General features: G+C 42.8%; 1 protein-coding gene across 1 annotated transcript in view; it reads right to left on the bottom strand.

Annotated features, from left to right (window-relative positions):
• The window catches only part of TAB2 (TGF-beta activated kinase 1 (MAP3K7) binding protein 2), a 685348-nt gene that overhangs the window by 179870 nt on the left and 489576 nt on the right, over positions 1–15902 (bottom strand). Inside the window, exon 4 of the mRNA XM_044068945.1 lies at positions 3449–3637. Within this exon, the coding sequence (XP_043924880.1) occupies positions 3449–3550 (102 nt within the window). The 5' untranslated portion in view covers positions 3551–3637. The remainder of the gene's footprint in view (positions 1–3448; positions 3638–15902) is intronic.

Raw genomic sequence — 15902 nt, 5'->3', positions numbered from 1 at the left:
ATAGGAGAGAAAACATTTACATTACTTTCTGTGTATGATTCCACATTTAGAAGGAAGAAAAAACTTGCATGAAATGTGATGCTATGTATAACCATTTGTCTCTGGGTTTCTTTGTTTCTTTAACAGTCCACTCAGTTTTTGAAGCTTGTCTTTTCAAGTTCACTGAAGAATCCATGGGTTCAGGATGAAGGTTCGTTTTTGGACAAATGTGGATGCTTCAAGAGTCAAAAGTTTTTATTTCCTTCTGACAGGGATAATTTTATTCTTGCTGGGAATATAAGTTGTGGTTTGATTCCTTCCTATTTAAATGATTTTATTAGAGGGATATCATGGTCTTCTTTTGGACATTTCAAGGGGTGAAAAGTCGTTGTCAAACCTGATAGTTTGGTCACCAATTTTTAATGGAGCAAGGGACCAGGCAGTTCTTAGAACAAGGTCTTTGTCTTGAGTGGAGATAAATCTTACAATAGAATATCCTGGATGGCTGCTTTTACTGGATACAGAAGTTAAAGACCTGTGCCTCCTTTCTATCCCAAAGGATAGTGCTTCAAGTAGGTTTAGGATTTTAGGAATCCAAGAAGTCAGGAAATTATATTGTCCCCCTCCATCTGCTCTGGATTCTTATATTGTTTCTCCTGGTTCTCTCTCAATGTTGCCTATCCTATCAATAAGTCTGGTGGTTTCTTGAAGTCTATGTTTTTCTCCTTCTGTTAGCCTGTAGTTTACATCGGTTACAGAATTGAATCTTCCAAAGCAGCAATCTGGGCAGTTTGTTGTTTAAGGACTTCATTTAATAAGGTTGTTTGGTGGAAACTTCTTTTATATTGTCCATTTTTAAGTTTAATTTGTCTATTTTACCCACCAAGTCTTGAACTGTAGTAAAGATTGCCTGCATTTCTTTCTTCACTGGAGCTTCTTGCTGAGAAATTTTGGAGCTGCTCATCTTACTTTGTGAATTCGGTTTCAGTGTCCCTCCTATTCGAAAGTTTGATGGGGAAAAATGAAAATTTTAGCTTAAAAATTACACCAACTTGTAGCTAACGACTTCCAGAATTTGATTTCAGTAGTTCCAGGTCTTAGTTGGGGAAATTAAATAAAAAATCCTGTCAGGAAAAAATGAAGGCTACAGAGCTCAAGAACTCTACTGCTTTCAGCTTGGCATCAAAGCCACAGCCTCCTAAGTGGAGTAATTTCTGATGACTTTAGGAGAACTGGCCTGTAAAACTATTTTGCAAAATGCACAGTCTTGCTCGTTTCCTCCAGTCTCAAACTCCTTTAAACTGGAAGTCCAAACAAGAGGTCAACTGCCCATGGAAGCATGAGAGAGCTCAAGCTTTACACAGTCTGGAAGGAGCAGAATCCTCAAGCACCCATGAATATTAGATCTTGTGGTTGCTGTCCCTTATGAAGCATCCACAGCATCATAACCACACTTGGTGAAGTGCTTGACAACCTAAGCTGGTAAGACACAAATTTCAGGTTTTAGATTATCCTGAACTCCCTCAGCCTTAGCCCTCATCATTTCCATCAGATAGTGCAGACAGGAAAAGCATATGGCTCTGGCAGTTTAAGACAAAGACATGGCAGAAGTACAAACCTTTTCTCCAGATATCACAAAGTCAAAAGAAAAATTGACCCAGCAAACTAATTTTTCTAGCACTTCGGCAAAGCCTTCAAAGTATACAAAAACAGATATGTTGAGTACCACAATCTGTCACTCATTCATTGGGAATAGGGCTCCTGGACTGAAATGGAGCTCTCTTGCAAGAAACCAGGGACACCACACAAAGGAGTCTTATAAAAGAATTTGTGACAAATCACTTGCCCTACTGAAATGGCCAGGTTTCCTTGGTGCAGGGGAGTCGGACTCCATGGATGCATTGCTGAATACATACTCTACGACATCATAACTTAAGTAACATCCAACGCACTATGTTTTAGGCCCATGAAAATTACCTGATCTCGGTCTGCGTATTTTAGTCTCCTACTGGAATTCTTCATTCATTTTATGAAGGGCACACAAAGAAATCCTCTGGTGAAAGAGCAATGGATATTATACTCTCTGTACCAGATTCATATGCAGCAGCAGATGGAATCTGATCAACATAATTCAGTTCATCTGTGTTGGAAAAATGTGTATAATAGTCCTCCACTTGAGGTTTCACCCTTTTCTTTTACTTCTGACCTTTCAGATCACAAAGGCATGGAAACCTTAGTCAAATGGACAAGTTGATCAGTAGAAGCCAGGCAGTAAGACGGAATGAAGGCCCTGCCCCACCTAAGCCAAGACAAGGTGGCTTACACTGACTTCACAATTTGTGCATCTTGTGCCTCAACTTCAGATACAACCAAGCTAGATGCTTCAGGTGAGAGCGAGAGAGAGACTGAGACTTCAATCTGGTTTCCAGGAATCCCCCTTGCAGAAATACTCTGGCAATCACACTTTCCCCTTTCAGCAGAGAATGAGACCTCAGAAACCAATGAACTCAGTCTTGGGAGGTGGTGCAGAGTTGTAAGTCCAGGGCAACATATAATGCCAAAGGTATGGCACCTTGCAAAGCAGTTCTGTTAGAGGCCTAAGATTAAACAGATACAGCAGGGACTGTCGAAAGCATCCCTCCACACCAGACAGTCATCTTACCTAGAAAGATAAGAGTCATCCCACTGAGATGTTAGTCTCCTGGTACTTTTCTTGTCTTGTAGAATTTTCTTTTCAGTAGGAGGTTCCCCTTGGCCAATGTCATGATGGCTCAGAACCAGACACGTCATTTCAGATGCAAATTCATGGACAGAATGCCTCTTCTTGACTGTCCTTGGGGGGGGATTGACTGGCACAATTTGGACAGAAGTCCACACTGTGCTCAGAGACGAGGCAAAACAAACAGATTATGAAAATCCTCATGAGGAACCTACTTCCACAAATGATGCAGTAAACATTTACAAAAGTTTGTTTCAGATTTAGTATTAGAATGATGCATTACCTATTCCAGTACAACTCCCCTATGAGGTACATATCTGTTTTTTGTAAACAGGCTAACAGATGGACTGACAGTATTATGAAATGTGGTATGGGAATCTGCATAACAAAAAAGATCTGAAGATGGATTACGCCCATCCACACCATTGCGCAGAGGTGGGAGGGTGTTGGCCAAGGCCATGGGAAAGGGAGAGCTGTGAAAATCGGGCTGGCCATTCAGGACACCAGCAGACAGGAATATCCACAGTAAGGACTGCAACAGTGACGGATTAACATTTTAGACATGTTTTAAATGTGCACAACACAAAGCCAGCAACCTACAATTCACTGTGGGGTACACTGCTGAAGTAGGTATTTGCAAATCAAGTAAACAGTTACCATTTAAGAACCTGACACCCGGCAAGCTCAACATCAGTTCTGGATATGGCATGACAAACTGTCCTAAAATTACTTCAACTTCAAGACACTAACCTGCCGCATACATCTGGAGACTACTCCTTCAGGCAACTCAGGAAACTTCTGTCGCAGGTCATTCAAAACCTGGAAATTAAGCTGCTGGCTTTCCTGGGCCATTCGTGTGGTGCTACGGCAGGAACAATGCTCAGCAGGCAGTTGTAGGCCTTATTGGTTACAGCACTCACCCCCTACATCCATCATTTTCTGCACAAGAAAATAAAAACAATGCGTCTGACAAATAATTACAATTCATGGAAGATTTTTAAGTCCATATTATCTCCCTTACCTGTACACAAATAAAATCGTACTTCACAAAAGTAAGAGATATGAGCAGATACTAAGTCTTATACTAAACTCTTACCACTTCAAGAACTTGGAGACTTCTTTTAGCAGAGTAACCACGAACATCATAGTAACACCATAACACTAAGTTTAACTACAGCCTTGAGTTTTAAATGGCAAATTATAGAAAAGATTATGAGCTGGAGGGTTTACAGTATTTAGGCTAAATCTGTGCCTAAAAGAATAGGTAAGATTAATAAGAAAAATAGGAAGAAAAGCCTTCATTAGGTTTTAATAAAACTGAACACAAACTGCAAGAACATTTATCAAAGGACACATTTCCTGTAACTAGTCCATTAACATTAAAAGCTTTATACCTCCTCTATGCCATCCCCTTTTATGGAACATGTGCAGAGTAGCATGTCAGACTGACATCATTAACCTTTAACTCTATGCTAACCTTTCATGAGCTTTTTATATCAAAATACTTTTGTACCAACTCAAGATATTTCAGTAATGAAGCATTTCAGACTTTGCATCCTGATCAACCAAAATTGTCCTCTTCCCCATCTGGTTTCTTTAATGGATTTCCAAATCCAGAATTTCAGACTGGACTTCTCTAAAGATATCCAAATCAGTCTTTAGAGACAGTTTGCTGCTCAATTAATTTTCCTGGTGAGTCCTATAGAAGCTTCTCTCAAACTCTTTGCTATCAAAGTCTTTACAACTGTGAGGAATTACTGGTTGTGTGATTGCTGTTCTACCTTAGATTTTGAGGCATGTCTTGAACAAATGCCAAGGACTCCTTATATAAAACCTTTCCATCTTTCACACAAATCTTTGTTCAGCTGCTCGATCATTTACAGGCTGCAAAGTTCCATGGCTTTTGTATTCTGTTTTTGTGACTTGCAAATCAGGTAGCCATGCCACTCCTACCCCACACTAACAGATCACTAATTTATACTTACAAAATATTTCCAGCATTCAGTTAACTGTGCAACAGCCTTTTGGAACACTGCTGCCAAAATGGCTAAGAAATCTTGATCTTCTAAGTATCATATGAAATTATACAGTTTGGACCTTTTGACTGTAATTGACAGACACTTAACATGCATCTAATACTGAAAAAACTAGGCAACTGGTACAACTGAAACCAGTTTAACTGCAAGCAGAGGGGGGAATCCATCCATCCACATATTTTTCCTATTTTTGCACATGGGTTCAGGGTGTCACTTCAACAATAACAATCTACAGCCAAGATTTACACTGCGAGGTGGCCAGCCCTACCACTGTTGTACTTCTAGTCTACAAAATCGCACACACATACCTATGGCCAATTTAGAGTTTATCTACTGCACATCCTTTAGAATGGAGGAGGAAACTGCACAACCTGGAGGAAATCCACGTGAACTTAAGGAAGACATGCAGGCTCTGCATAAAATGCACCCCAGTCAAGTTTCAAATCGGGGAACCTCCTGCTGTGAGGTGACAACCTATGTGCCGTTTGCCTTTTATTCACTTCAAGACCTTGTAAATCTTTGGTCGATTTATAATATCAAGCATAGTATTTAGCCATTCTACTTGCCCTGACTACTACTTAATGACACTTAAGCTTCCTGTACATTTCAACTACTTCTCTTATTACACTCCTGATCTAAATCTATCACCATCCATCACTAGCATAGACTCGGAACTTATTTTATAAGACAGGCTCCTGGCCAATTTCTTAAGTTGTCAGATGTTAACTGTGTGCAGCTATAGCTCTGCACAGTATCAAAGATGACTATGCAATTAGGTGACTGCAGAAGTACACACCCACTCATGGCTTTTAGAATGTTAAATGTTTTACCATTCTTAAGAAACCTAAAACATCCAAAGAATTTAAGTGGTTTGACTTTAAAAAGGATCTTTAAGCAGTTTTTGACCCAATAGCTCCAGCCATTGACCAGAATATCTTGGCAATGTACGCAGTTACCTTCTATGCACCTTCTAGCCCCAATGCTTTAAAATACATTCAGACAAAAATTACATTCTTTACCTGTATCTAGTTTCACTTCAACAGTCTGAATATTAATTCTTAACATTTCCTGCCAGCAGTATTCTCATTCTCTTTGATGAACTCAAACTTAAGAGCCAACTCTTCAATTCTCATGCGGCAAACAGATCATTCTGGTACACCTTTTCAAAAAGATGCTTTTTGGCAGAAAGGAAAATGCTCCATGCCTCCTACCAATGGTTGAATTACTTCATCTTGGAATTCAGTTCTGACAGCTTGGTTTGAAAGAGAAAATCTGTTTGGTTATGAAATCATTTTATCCGCCAAGGAGATCTGTTGCAGTCTCTCTCAACCTCTGTCTGCTAAGGAGTTGTCTTTGCACAGAGATGTATAACCCTCAGAAGTATCTGCTCCTGCAGTATCCCCTTCCATGCCTGTATGGCAAAGTTTGCAGTACTGGTAAGAATGTGTTCCCCACCTCTACACCACACAACAGGTGTGCTACCTGATAACCTTAGGAGGCACCAAGTGCCAGAAAGACAGCTACCTTTCCTGTATGAATAAATCCCTTTTCCTTTCTCTGAGGCATCAGAAGCCTCGCACTCTCAGATTTTGGACATGGGCCCAAGAGACTAGAGAATATGTCTGAGATACCCAAAGTTAGGGTCGGACTTGACACGCCGTCTGAAAGGTATTCCTTGTATTTTTGCTCACCCTATCTTATTCAACATTCTAACTCTTTGGTCACACAAAACAGGATTGGGATGGGGCAGTCCAAGGAGTAATAAAGTTACTTCCAAGTGTCCCTTAGAAACCACTGTAGGTTCACAAACCTCTTCTGGGTAAATGATGCCTCCCTTGACTGCCATTTACATGCTCTCAGATGGAGAGACAGTATCCCTCTCTTCCTCAAAATCCATGAAGTAAAAATCCCTTGGGGAGAAACTAACCAGAAGGCTGGTCAGAGTCTAGCTTACCTACTTTGGATTCACTGCAAAAGTCCTTATTCAGCTGTAACCAATCATAGGTACAGTGGACTGGGGCAGCAGTGACAAACCAGTCAGGCAGCAGCTGCTGTGATACATTAGACTCTCTTGGTTGGGGTGCACAGGTCATTGAGGGGAGGGGAGTCAACCACTGGCTTATGAGTCTCTGGGGAGAAAGCCTTAGAACAACATCTACTTTCATAAGACGGAGCCTATTACTCTCTTTCCACGATTAATACCATGACTACAACTTTACACTGAGATCTGGTTCATTAGAAATCACTATGACTTTAGTCTGTGAGGACATACCTTGTCCGAAGGCATAATGGACTTCAGAGAGGCGGCATCAAAGACCTAGGTACTAGCAGGCATCAGGACCAGAGTGCCTGCACAAGTGCTACCCTGGATGTAATATCCTCAGACCTAGGAAGAGCCACTGAATTTGCACACACCTGCGTCTCTCCCCTACTGTCTCCTTTTGGACCAAGGACTCTCTACTTCTTGAAGAGGATGTCCGCACTAAAATGATCTATGATTTGTCATATATGGCTGAAAGGTTCATGATGGCCACAACTCTTTACCAAAGTAGTACTGGATTGCTGGTTTCCTTTCTCTGACTTGCCATGTGACTAAAACCCTGACAAATATGGTAATTAGGGACATCATGATGCACAAGAGCACTGTCTGTGGAAGTTTGTATGCTAAAATCAGCCTTAAACAAATATTTAGCTTCTCTGGGGCTTTTATACCATGTACAAAACTGCATGCCGACTTGCAATCAGACACAGGAAAGGCAATCAACACAAGACAATAAAACTATTACCAATGTTGGTACTTATCTCAATCTGGGCAGACGCTGGGCTATTGTACATTCCACACTGCATGATGCATTCACCTGTGGCAAGAAAATACAGAAAATGGCACAGGTGGATGCTTTTTTTGCACAAAGTTGTGCATATGTACAAGGGAAGGCTGCATCCTTCCTGCATAAGAGGTAAAAGGTTGCTCAGCTGTAAGATTCAGGCCAGATATCAGACTGCCTGCATCAAAATTCCCAAACAATGACTGCAATAGTGAAATACACAGGCATCAGAAGGTATATATATATATATATATATATATATATATATATATATATATATATATATATATATATATCTAACTTACTGTTACAGTGAACTTCTTTTGGAATTGTCATGGCTGAAGACACTGTCTCACAGGCTAAATACAGACTGAGCAGACATCAGATACGAAAGTTATGTACTTCCCATAACAAGAGATGCATGTTGTCTGCCTCTGTCTGGGTCAACCTTCCCACCCTCCTGCCCCCGATCTTCTTGTTGATTTGACGAGTCTCCCTTTGTGATGGACAGCAAGGGCCCTTTTTTTCTGCTTGCCTACAGTTTTGCTTTTTCCTTGAATGTTTTCCTTGTTTGTATGCAGAAATTTGGGATTAGCTGGATATGGTGCATCATTCTACTAATACTATGGGCAAAGGGTCTTGAAGAAGAAGGGAGTTAAGGGGGGGGGGGCTAAGTCAACCTTAAAGGTTTTAGAATTGGCTGGTGTCAGATCCAAAGTCCCACAGGTTGGATACAGACTGAGCAGACATTGAATCAAATGTTTACCCTTTGACATGATCTGGATTCTACAGGTTAGTAACTTGTAACCTCTGGAATGATTGCTTCAAATTTAGGGAAAGTGAACAAACTATCTATGAGGAACAGACAAATGAAAAAAACACCTTCCTTATGTGAAATAATTAGTGAACAATGACACTTAGGAAAGCATCTAAGGAAATCACTTTGAATCTGGTCTGAAAGCAGTCAGAAATGGTATCTGCACTTTTGAACAGATATGTTTAACAGCTCAAGTCATCAGTGGATGGTATAACGAGTCTTTGAAAGATCAATATGATGCCAAGAAACTGTTTCAGTAACAAGTGCTGGACATGACTAATTCCTCTGAGATAAAGATAAAAGTCTTGACTCTGAAGCGGACAACCAGAGTTTGATAGCAGCATACTGGGGTTGACATGGGAAGGGGTGCTAATCTCAGTGGTTGAAATCCAGTAAAGAAAAGGGCTCACACACAAGTGCAGCTTATGAAGGGCAGGACTTTAATTATGTTGCACAAGAAGGCATGAATGTCACTGACAGAGCTCATTGCAAGCTGACCCCATGCAGCACAACTGCTTAAGATCTGCAGGACACTACGGCTTACATTACAAAAAAAAAAAGTCCCCTATGCCCAGGGATGATTTTCTCCACTTCCACTTACCCCGGAGAGTAAAACAGCAAAACAGCTCAAATCTATGGGGTTTAACAGGGTCTATGACTGAGGCTCAATGTAGATGCAAGTACAGTTGTGTAACTTTCTCTTATCCATAACAGTAGATGCTCAAATACCTCGCTGCTGCAACAGCCTTTAAGCCGTACAAGTTGTGCCATGGCCAGGACACAACCTCCCAGCTTCCAAAAGCAATGTCTCCTTTCCACACCTTCACTCTTACTTCTGATTGGGCAGCGCTAAGGGGGAGGGGGTCAACAGTGAGAGTGAAGATTACTTCAGGACTTTGTTTTGCCCAAAGATTAAGAAAAGTATTCATCCGGAATCACCAAAACATGTAATAATTTTATAAACCAATAAATAACTTCATACAAAAATAGGGGGATAGAGGGTGGGCGCAGTTACTGCAGCAATGAGAGATTTTAACATATTCTGTTATGGGCAAATATAACTTGCATGACTGTAATATGTTCAGCACTCCCACTACTGTAGTAGCCTTTAAGCTATATGGGCCGATTACCAAAGCCTATCCAACCTAGGAGAACGAACTATATGCATTCAGGAGCCCCTGGAGAATGGCCCCAGCAAGGCCTGTCATGGATCTAGAAAAAGAAACCAATTTGCAATCCCTTGTAAAAACATATATAGACATCCATGTCGCTGCTTCTAGAATGCTTTGCGTCTACCCTTTTCTAATATGCCATTGAAGACAAGACTCTGGTAGAACTAAGCATTTATACTGCCTAGAAAGTACAGTTTTGTACCTACCATAAATGTCGATGTCCGATAGATATGCAACTGCAGTCCTGACATATGGGTTGTCCTGCCTCAGGCAGCCCTTCAGTCGGCCGGATTCCAAAGTCTGGGTCCGGCGTCGGCTGATGTCGCCTCCTCCCCGACGTCAGAGCGGCTGGGATATAAAAGCATCAGCGGACGCCATCTTCTTCAGTGTTTCTTGCCCCAGATGCCAGGTGCCCTCCAAGGAAGGCTAAATTTAGTGAATGGATAAAAATTCCAGACATACAAAACAGTAATAAACAGATACACCATAACAGATATCCCCAGCTAATTTGAAAAGGGGGAGTGGACCCTAAAAAAGAGAATTACAGAGGGGTAGGAGGGAGGGAAACCCTGACTGCAGTTGCATATCTATCGGACATCTACATTTATGGTAGGTACAAAACTGTACTATGTCCTTCAAGAATGCAACTGCAATCCTGACATATGGGTTGAATACCATAGCCAAGCTGGGGGTGGTAGGATCTAAGATAAGGATGGTGTAGCTAAAATGCCCTGCAGGACTGCAGAAGCAAAGCCTGCTCGGGATCTGGAATATAAAGGCAGGTTGTAATGGTTGGAAAATGTATGCACGGAGCTCCATGTAGCAGCTTCTAGAATGTCCTTTGTAGCCACCCCTCTTAGAAAAGCTGTGGAGGTGGCTGTAGCTCTGGTGGAGTGTGGCCTGATATTGGCTGCCACACCTTTTCCATGGAAAGAGTAGCAGAATCTGATGCAGTTTCCAATCCATTTTGAAACTGTTTGTTTGGAAATTGCCTTTCCTTGTACTCCAGCAGCGTAAGCTACAAATAACTGGTCAGACTTTCTGTTGGTCTTTGTTCTGTCCAAGTAGTAGCACAATTGCCTGTGTATGTCCAAAGTGTGCAGAAGCTTTTCTCCTTTATTTTGAGGATTGGGAAAGAAAGTAGGCAGGTGAATTGCTTGATTTAGAGAAACTCTGGATATCACTTTTGGCATGAATGAAGGATTGGTTCTTAAAGAGACTCTGTCCTGATGGAAAATTAGAAATGGAGGTACTGCCATGAGGGCCTGCATTTCCGAGACTCTTCTTGCAGAAGTAATTGCCAACAGGAAAACTGTTTTCCAGGAGAGAAATTGCAATTCTGAAGATGCTGCTGGCTCAAAAGGAGGAAGAGTTAATTTTTCCAAGATGAAGTTGAGGTCCCATGCAGGCACTGGTGGTTTTCTTGGAGGTTTAATATTTTTTATCCCTCTTAGAAACTGTCTTAGCAAAGGATGTGAAAACACAGGTGGATCATAGTTGTATTTTGCTGAAATTGCTGAAGCGTGTATTTTTATGGAGGAATATGAAAGGCCATTGTGAAGCATTTCTGCCAAGTATTCTAGTATCTGTGGGATGCTCATTACTGACGCATCCTGACCCTTGTTGGCATTCCAGATGTTGAATCTCTTCCATTTGGCTGAATAAGTTTTCCTGGTGGAAGGCCTGCGTGCTTCCAGTAAGATCTCTTGAACTTTTTTGAAGAGCGAGAGATAAGGGGAGAAGTCATGGAACCCTCCAAGCTGTCAGTTGCAATGTTTGCAGGTTGGGATGAACAGTCCTGTAATTGTGCTGAGTTATAAGCAGACGCCATTGAGGCAGGAGCCACGGCTTGGTGCGAGTTATGCTCCTTAGTAATGGATACCAGTGCTGTCTTGGCCAGTCTGGAGCTATCAAAATGCCTTTCGGTTGTTCTGCTTTTATCTTCAGTAACACCTTGGTCATTAATGGTAGAGGTGGAAATGCATAGATTGTTAGAGAATTCCAGCTGAAGGAGAGAGCATCCATTCTCCAGGCTTGAGGATGGTATGTCCTTGAGCAGAACTTCTTCAGATGATGATTGAGGTGTGAAGCAAATAGATCTATGTCCGGCCTTCCCCATGCATGAGTTATTTGTGAAAAAATGTCCGGATGCAACATCCATTCGTGCGGGTCCATAATGTTTCTGCTTAAACTGTCCGCCAGAACATTGTCCTTGCCTGGGACAAACTGGGATTGCAACTGTATGTTCAGTTTCAGGGACTTTTCCCAAAGAGTCATTGTTAGTCTGCAGAGGGGGTAAGAATGGGTGCCTCCCTGCTTGTTTATGTACCACATGACAGTGGTGTTGTCTGTCTTTATTAGCAGATGACCTTGCTGAAGAAATTTTCCAAAGGCCTCGATTGCATGAATCACTGCCAACATCTCCTTTTGATTGATGTGCAGATGCAATTCTCTGGCAGCCCATTGCCCTTGAATGCATCTGCCCTCCATGTGCGCCCCCCATCCATGATCTGAGGCATCTGTTGTAATGGTTTGGCTTGCTTGAGGTTTGTTGAAAGACATGCCTTTGTTTAGCTGGCCTGCTTGCGCCCACCACAAAAATTCTTTTTGTAGACATGGAATGAGTGGAATAATTGCTTCTAAGTTGTGGCTGTGTTGAGACCATAAACTTTTTAGGTACCATTGAAGTTTTCTCATGTGTAGTCTTGCCAGTGGAATCAGAAGAATGCAAGATGCCATGAAACCCAGGGCTTGCAGGATTTTCCTTGCAGTCATCTGGGTGTGCTTTGCTAGGCTTTTGAAGTAATCTGGTAATTGTTCTTGTTTTTCTTCTGTGAGGAAAGCCATTTGTGAGTTTGTGTCCAGTTTGGCTCCTAGAAAAATTATTTGTTGGGATGGCAGTAGTCTTGATTTTTGAATGTTGACTGGGTATCCCAAAGCCTGTAGTAAGTGAATGACATAGTCCAAGTGTCTTATCAAGGCTTGCTTGCTGTCCTTTTGTATAAGGCAGTCGTCCAGGTAAGGATATATTTGTATCCCCTGAAGTCTGCAATGTGCAATTACTGATGCCAGGCATTTCGTGAATACTCTGGGCGCAGTAAGATAAGCCAAAAGGCAATGCTGACAATTGATAATGCTCTGACCCTGCAAGAAATCTGAAGTATCTTCTGCAGCTGTGTCTGATTGGGACATGCAGGTATGCCTCCTTGAGGTCCAGAGTAACCAGCCAAGACCCTTTGCCCAGCATGGGAAGAAGTTGCTGTAACGTCAGCATTTTGAATTTTGGCACAATAAGAAAAGTGTTTAGAGCGGACAAGTCCAGTATAGGTCTCCATTGCTTTTCTTTTCTTGGAACAAGGAACAGTCTTGAGTAGAATCCCTGGCCTTGTTCCTGAGGAGGAACCTTTTCTATTGCTTTGATTTATAGTAGCTTTGAAACTTGTATGAGTGCCTCTGCCCTTTGATTTTGTGGCAGGTTTGGCATGCCTTGTCTTGTTGGTAAGGTATGGAAGTGGAACCTGTAACCTTTGTCTATTATGTCCAAAATCCATATGTCCTTTGTAAAAACGTGCCAATTTTTTGAAAATAAGGATAATTTTCCACCTAAAGGTGCTTCTCTTTGAGCCTTGGTCGGCGGTGTCAAAGTCAAGTCATTGTGATTGTCCCTGCGGAGCAGTAGAAGTCCCTGCGCCACTTCTCTGATTAGTTGGTTGCCATTGGCAGCCCCTGTAGGAGCCTCGGTATTGCCCTCTACCTCGAGCATGCCTGTTTTTTCCCCTTTGGAACTTGTCAGTGTCTGGAAAGGACCAATTATTCGAAGGCCAATTCCTACTGAACATTGGTGGCTGAACCTGGAGGAAATCTTTGACTGTTTGTACTGATTTAGCCTTTTCCTCAATTGATTTCAACACACCCTGTGCATTAGCACCAAATAGCTTGTCTTTTTCCAGAGGTGCATCTAGAAGCTTTACTTTAACATGATCTGGCAATGTCTGTTCTTTCAACCAAGCATGTCTACGTATGACAGCCCCTGTCATAGCTGCCCTACATGAAACTTCCAATGCATCATAACCACACTGAAGAAAATGATTGCTAACCTGCTGAGTATTATGAACCAAATCCTGCAAGGCCTTTCTATCTAAAGGCTCAGGAGAGGCTAACTTTTTCTGCAAATCATCCATCAAGAAATCCTGATACTGAAACATATGAAAAAGACAAGTGCCCTCATGGCAAGGGTGGATGAGGTATAAACTTTTTTACCCCACCTCTCCAGGGACCTAGATTCCCTGTCTGCGGGCAAAGGATTTTTGGCCGTGGAAGTGGCCACTCCTTTGGGCCCCTGAGAAATAGTTTCTAGATCAACAGAGTGGGCCTTAAAGAGATGTTTATGAGTTTCAGGAACCCTGTAATATCTGTCTAGCTTGACAGGAGCAGGAGGGAGAGAATCAGGAGAAGTACTGGAGTCTGAGAACACATCATCCAATACATCTAACACTGGGGGTATAGCTAAAGGCCTGTACTGGGGTAACTTAAGGAAGGTCCGAAGCCTTTTTCTGGAGTCGGAGAAATCCTGGCCCTGCCACTGAAAATGTTCTCTCATGGAGTGGAGAATTTCCCCGAAAGAAATATCCTCAGGAGGAGAGGCAGAGGGAATGGATTCATCAGCATCAGAATCCTCATAGGCTGGGAAGGATTCTTCCTGGGAATCTGAAAGGCCTGACTCACCAGAGGCTTCATCTGAGGAAAGGGAATCTGCCTGCTCAACCCTAGGCCTTTTGCTTGAAGGCAGCTGAGAACCTCTGTCTGGATGAGCCTGAGTGCCCCTGATTAAAGAAATTAGATCTGCAGCTAAAGTCATGATCTGTTCATCAGAAGTGGGACCCTGTGAAAAAGATTTAGGAGGGTGAGACTTAGCCTGGCTGGCAGCCTTAGCACGTGTGTAGGCCTTGATAGACACAGGAGGCCTAGCTGCCCCACGTGCTGGAGTAACTTTGTCCACCGGTATGGTGTCTGGCAAATCTTGGGCTTCGGTTTCAGGACTAAAATCAACAACCGGCACAGGGGTTTGTGCGGTAAAGCGGTGTCGTCGGCCTGGAGCGGTAGAATTACCGCCTCCAAAGAGACCGATGCACTCGCGGTAGGCTTTAGCGTGGTGTCGGAGGAAGTCGCGGGCCACGAATGTCGGTCCCGGTCCTTCCGTTTTTTTGGAAATATCTGCTGTTGGTTGTTCCGACGGCATGATATAGGAGTAAGTTTCCCAAAAAAAGTCTTCAGCAAATTCTGCCCGGCGCCTGTGTGCGCTTATTGAAGCAAGCACAGGCCAAGACGTCGTGGTCTGGGCAGAGGCAGGGAAGGCAGTAAGAATGGAAGTCCTTATGAGGTATTTGTTTACCACAAGACAAGCAATTATTAACTTTTGCAGTTTTATCTGACATCGGCTGGGGCAAGAAAAGGTTCCCCAACGGGGTACTTAGCTTTTTGATGACTTCGGATCTGAAAACACAGGAGCTGGCCGACCGGCACTTGCGAACTGCTTCTGCTTCGGGCACCGCGCGGCAAGAAAGACTGAAGAAGATGGCGTCCGCTGATGCTTACCCCAGCCGCGCTGACGTCGGGGAGGAGGCGACAGCCGACACCGGACCCAGACTTTGGAATCCGGCCGACCGAAGGGCTGCCTGAGGCAGGACAACCCATATGTCAGAACTGCAGTTGCATTCTTGAAGGACATCTGGTTTTACCATGGTGGAGAAAATAAAAGGCAATAGCTGAGAACAACCACCTATAAAGTGTGTTTTGACATGGCTGTCCTTTCTTTGTACCAGTGTAACAAAAAGGAAGTTATGTACTCACCATAACGTTCCATGTGAGTTTATCTCGCCTTTATTCTCACTGATTGGTTCGAAGCCAATCCTCGGCTCCGCCGTGGCTGATAGCAAAGCTCAAGGTTTGCCAGTAGCTCGAGACCAAGTCCCTTATCCCATGATGCACTGCTGGAATTACTTCAGATCTTGTTTGCTGCGTGTACATATACCCCTGTAAGGGGAGCACTCCCCAAGAAGGAAGAAGTATTGAACAACCTGGATGATACTAGCCTCTGGGTCAACTGTCAGTCAGGAGGGGGATGGAGGGAGGGACGTGAGAAAGGAGAGATAAACAACTCACATGGAACGTTATGGTGAGTACATAACTTCTTTACGTGAAGTTGTTAAATCTCGCTGTTTATTCTCACTGATGGGTAGTGTTCCTAGCACCCGCAATCCTGCGTGGTTCATGGGAGTACATTTTTCAGGACCGTGGAACCAAAAGACCTGCCTCTGGAAGCCTTATCTACTTTGTAATGAGTGATAAAGGCAC

The sequence above is a fragment of the Protopterus annectens genome, chromosome 1.part0, assembly GCF_019279795.1.
Source record: "Protopterus annectens isolate FY-2018-M chromosome 1.part0, PAN1.0, whole genome shotgun sequence".
Lineage (NCBI taxonomy): Eukaryota > Metazoa > Chordata > Ceratodontiformes > Protopteridae > Protopterus > Protopterus annectens.
The sequence above is the reverse complement of the archived record's forward strand: the minus strand, read 5'-3'. Positions and strand labels throughout refer to the sequence as shown.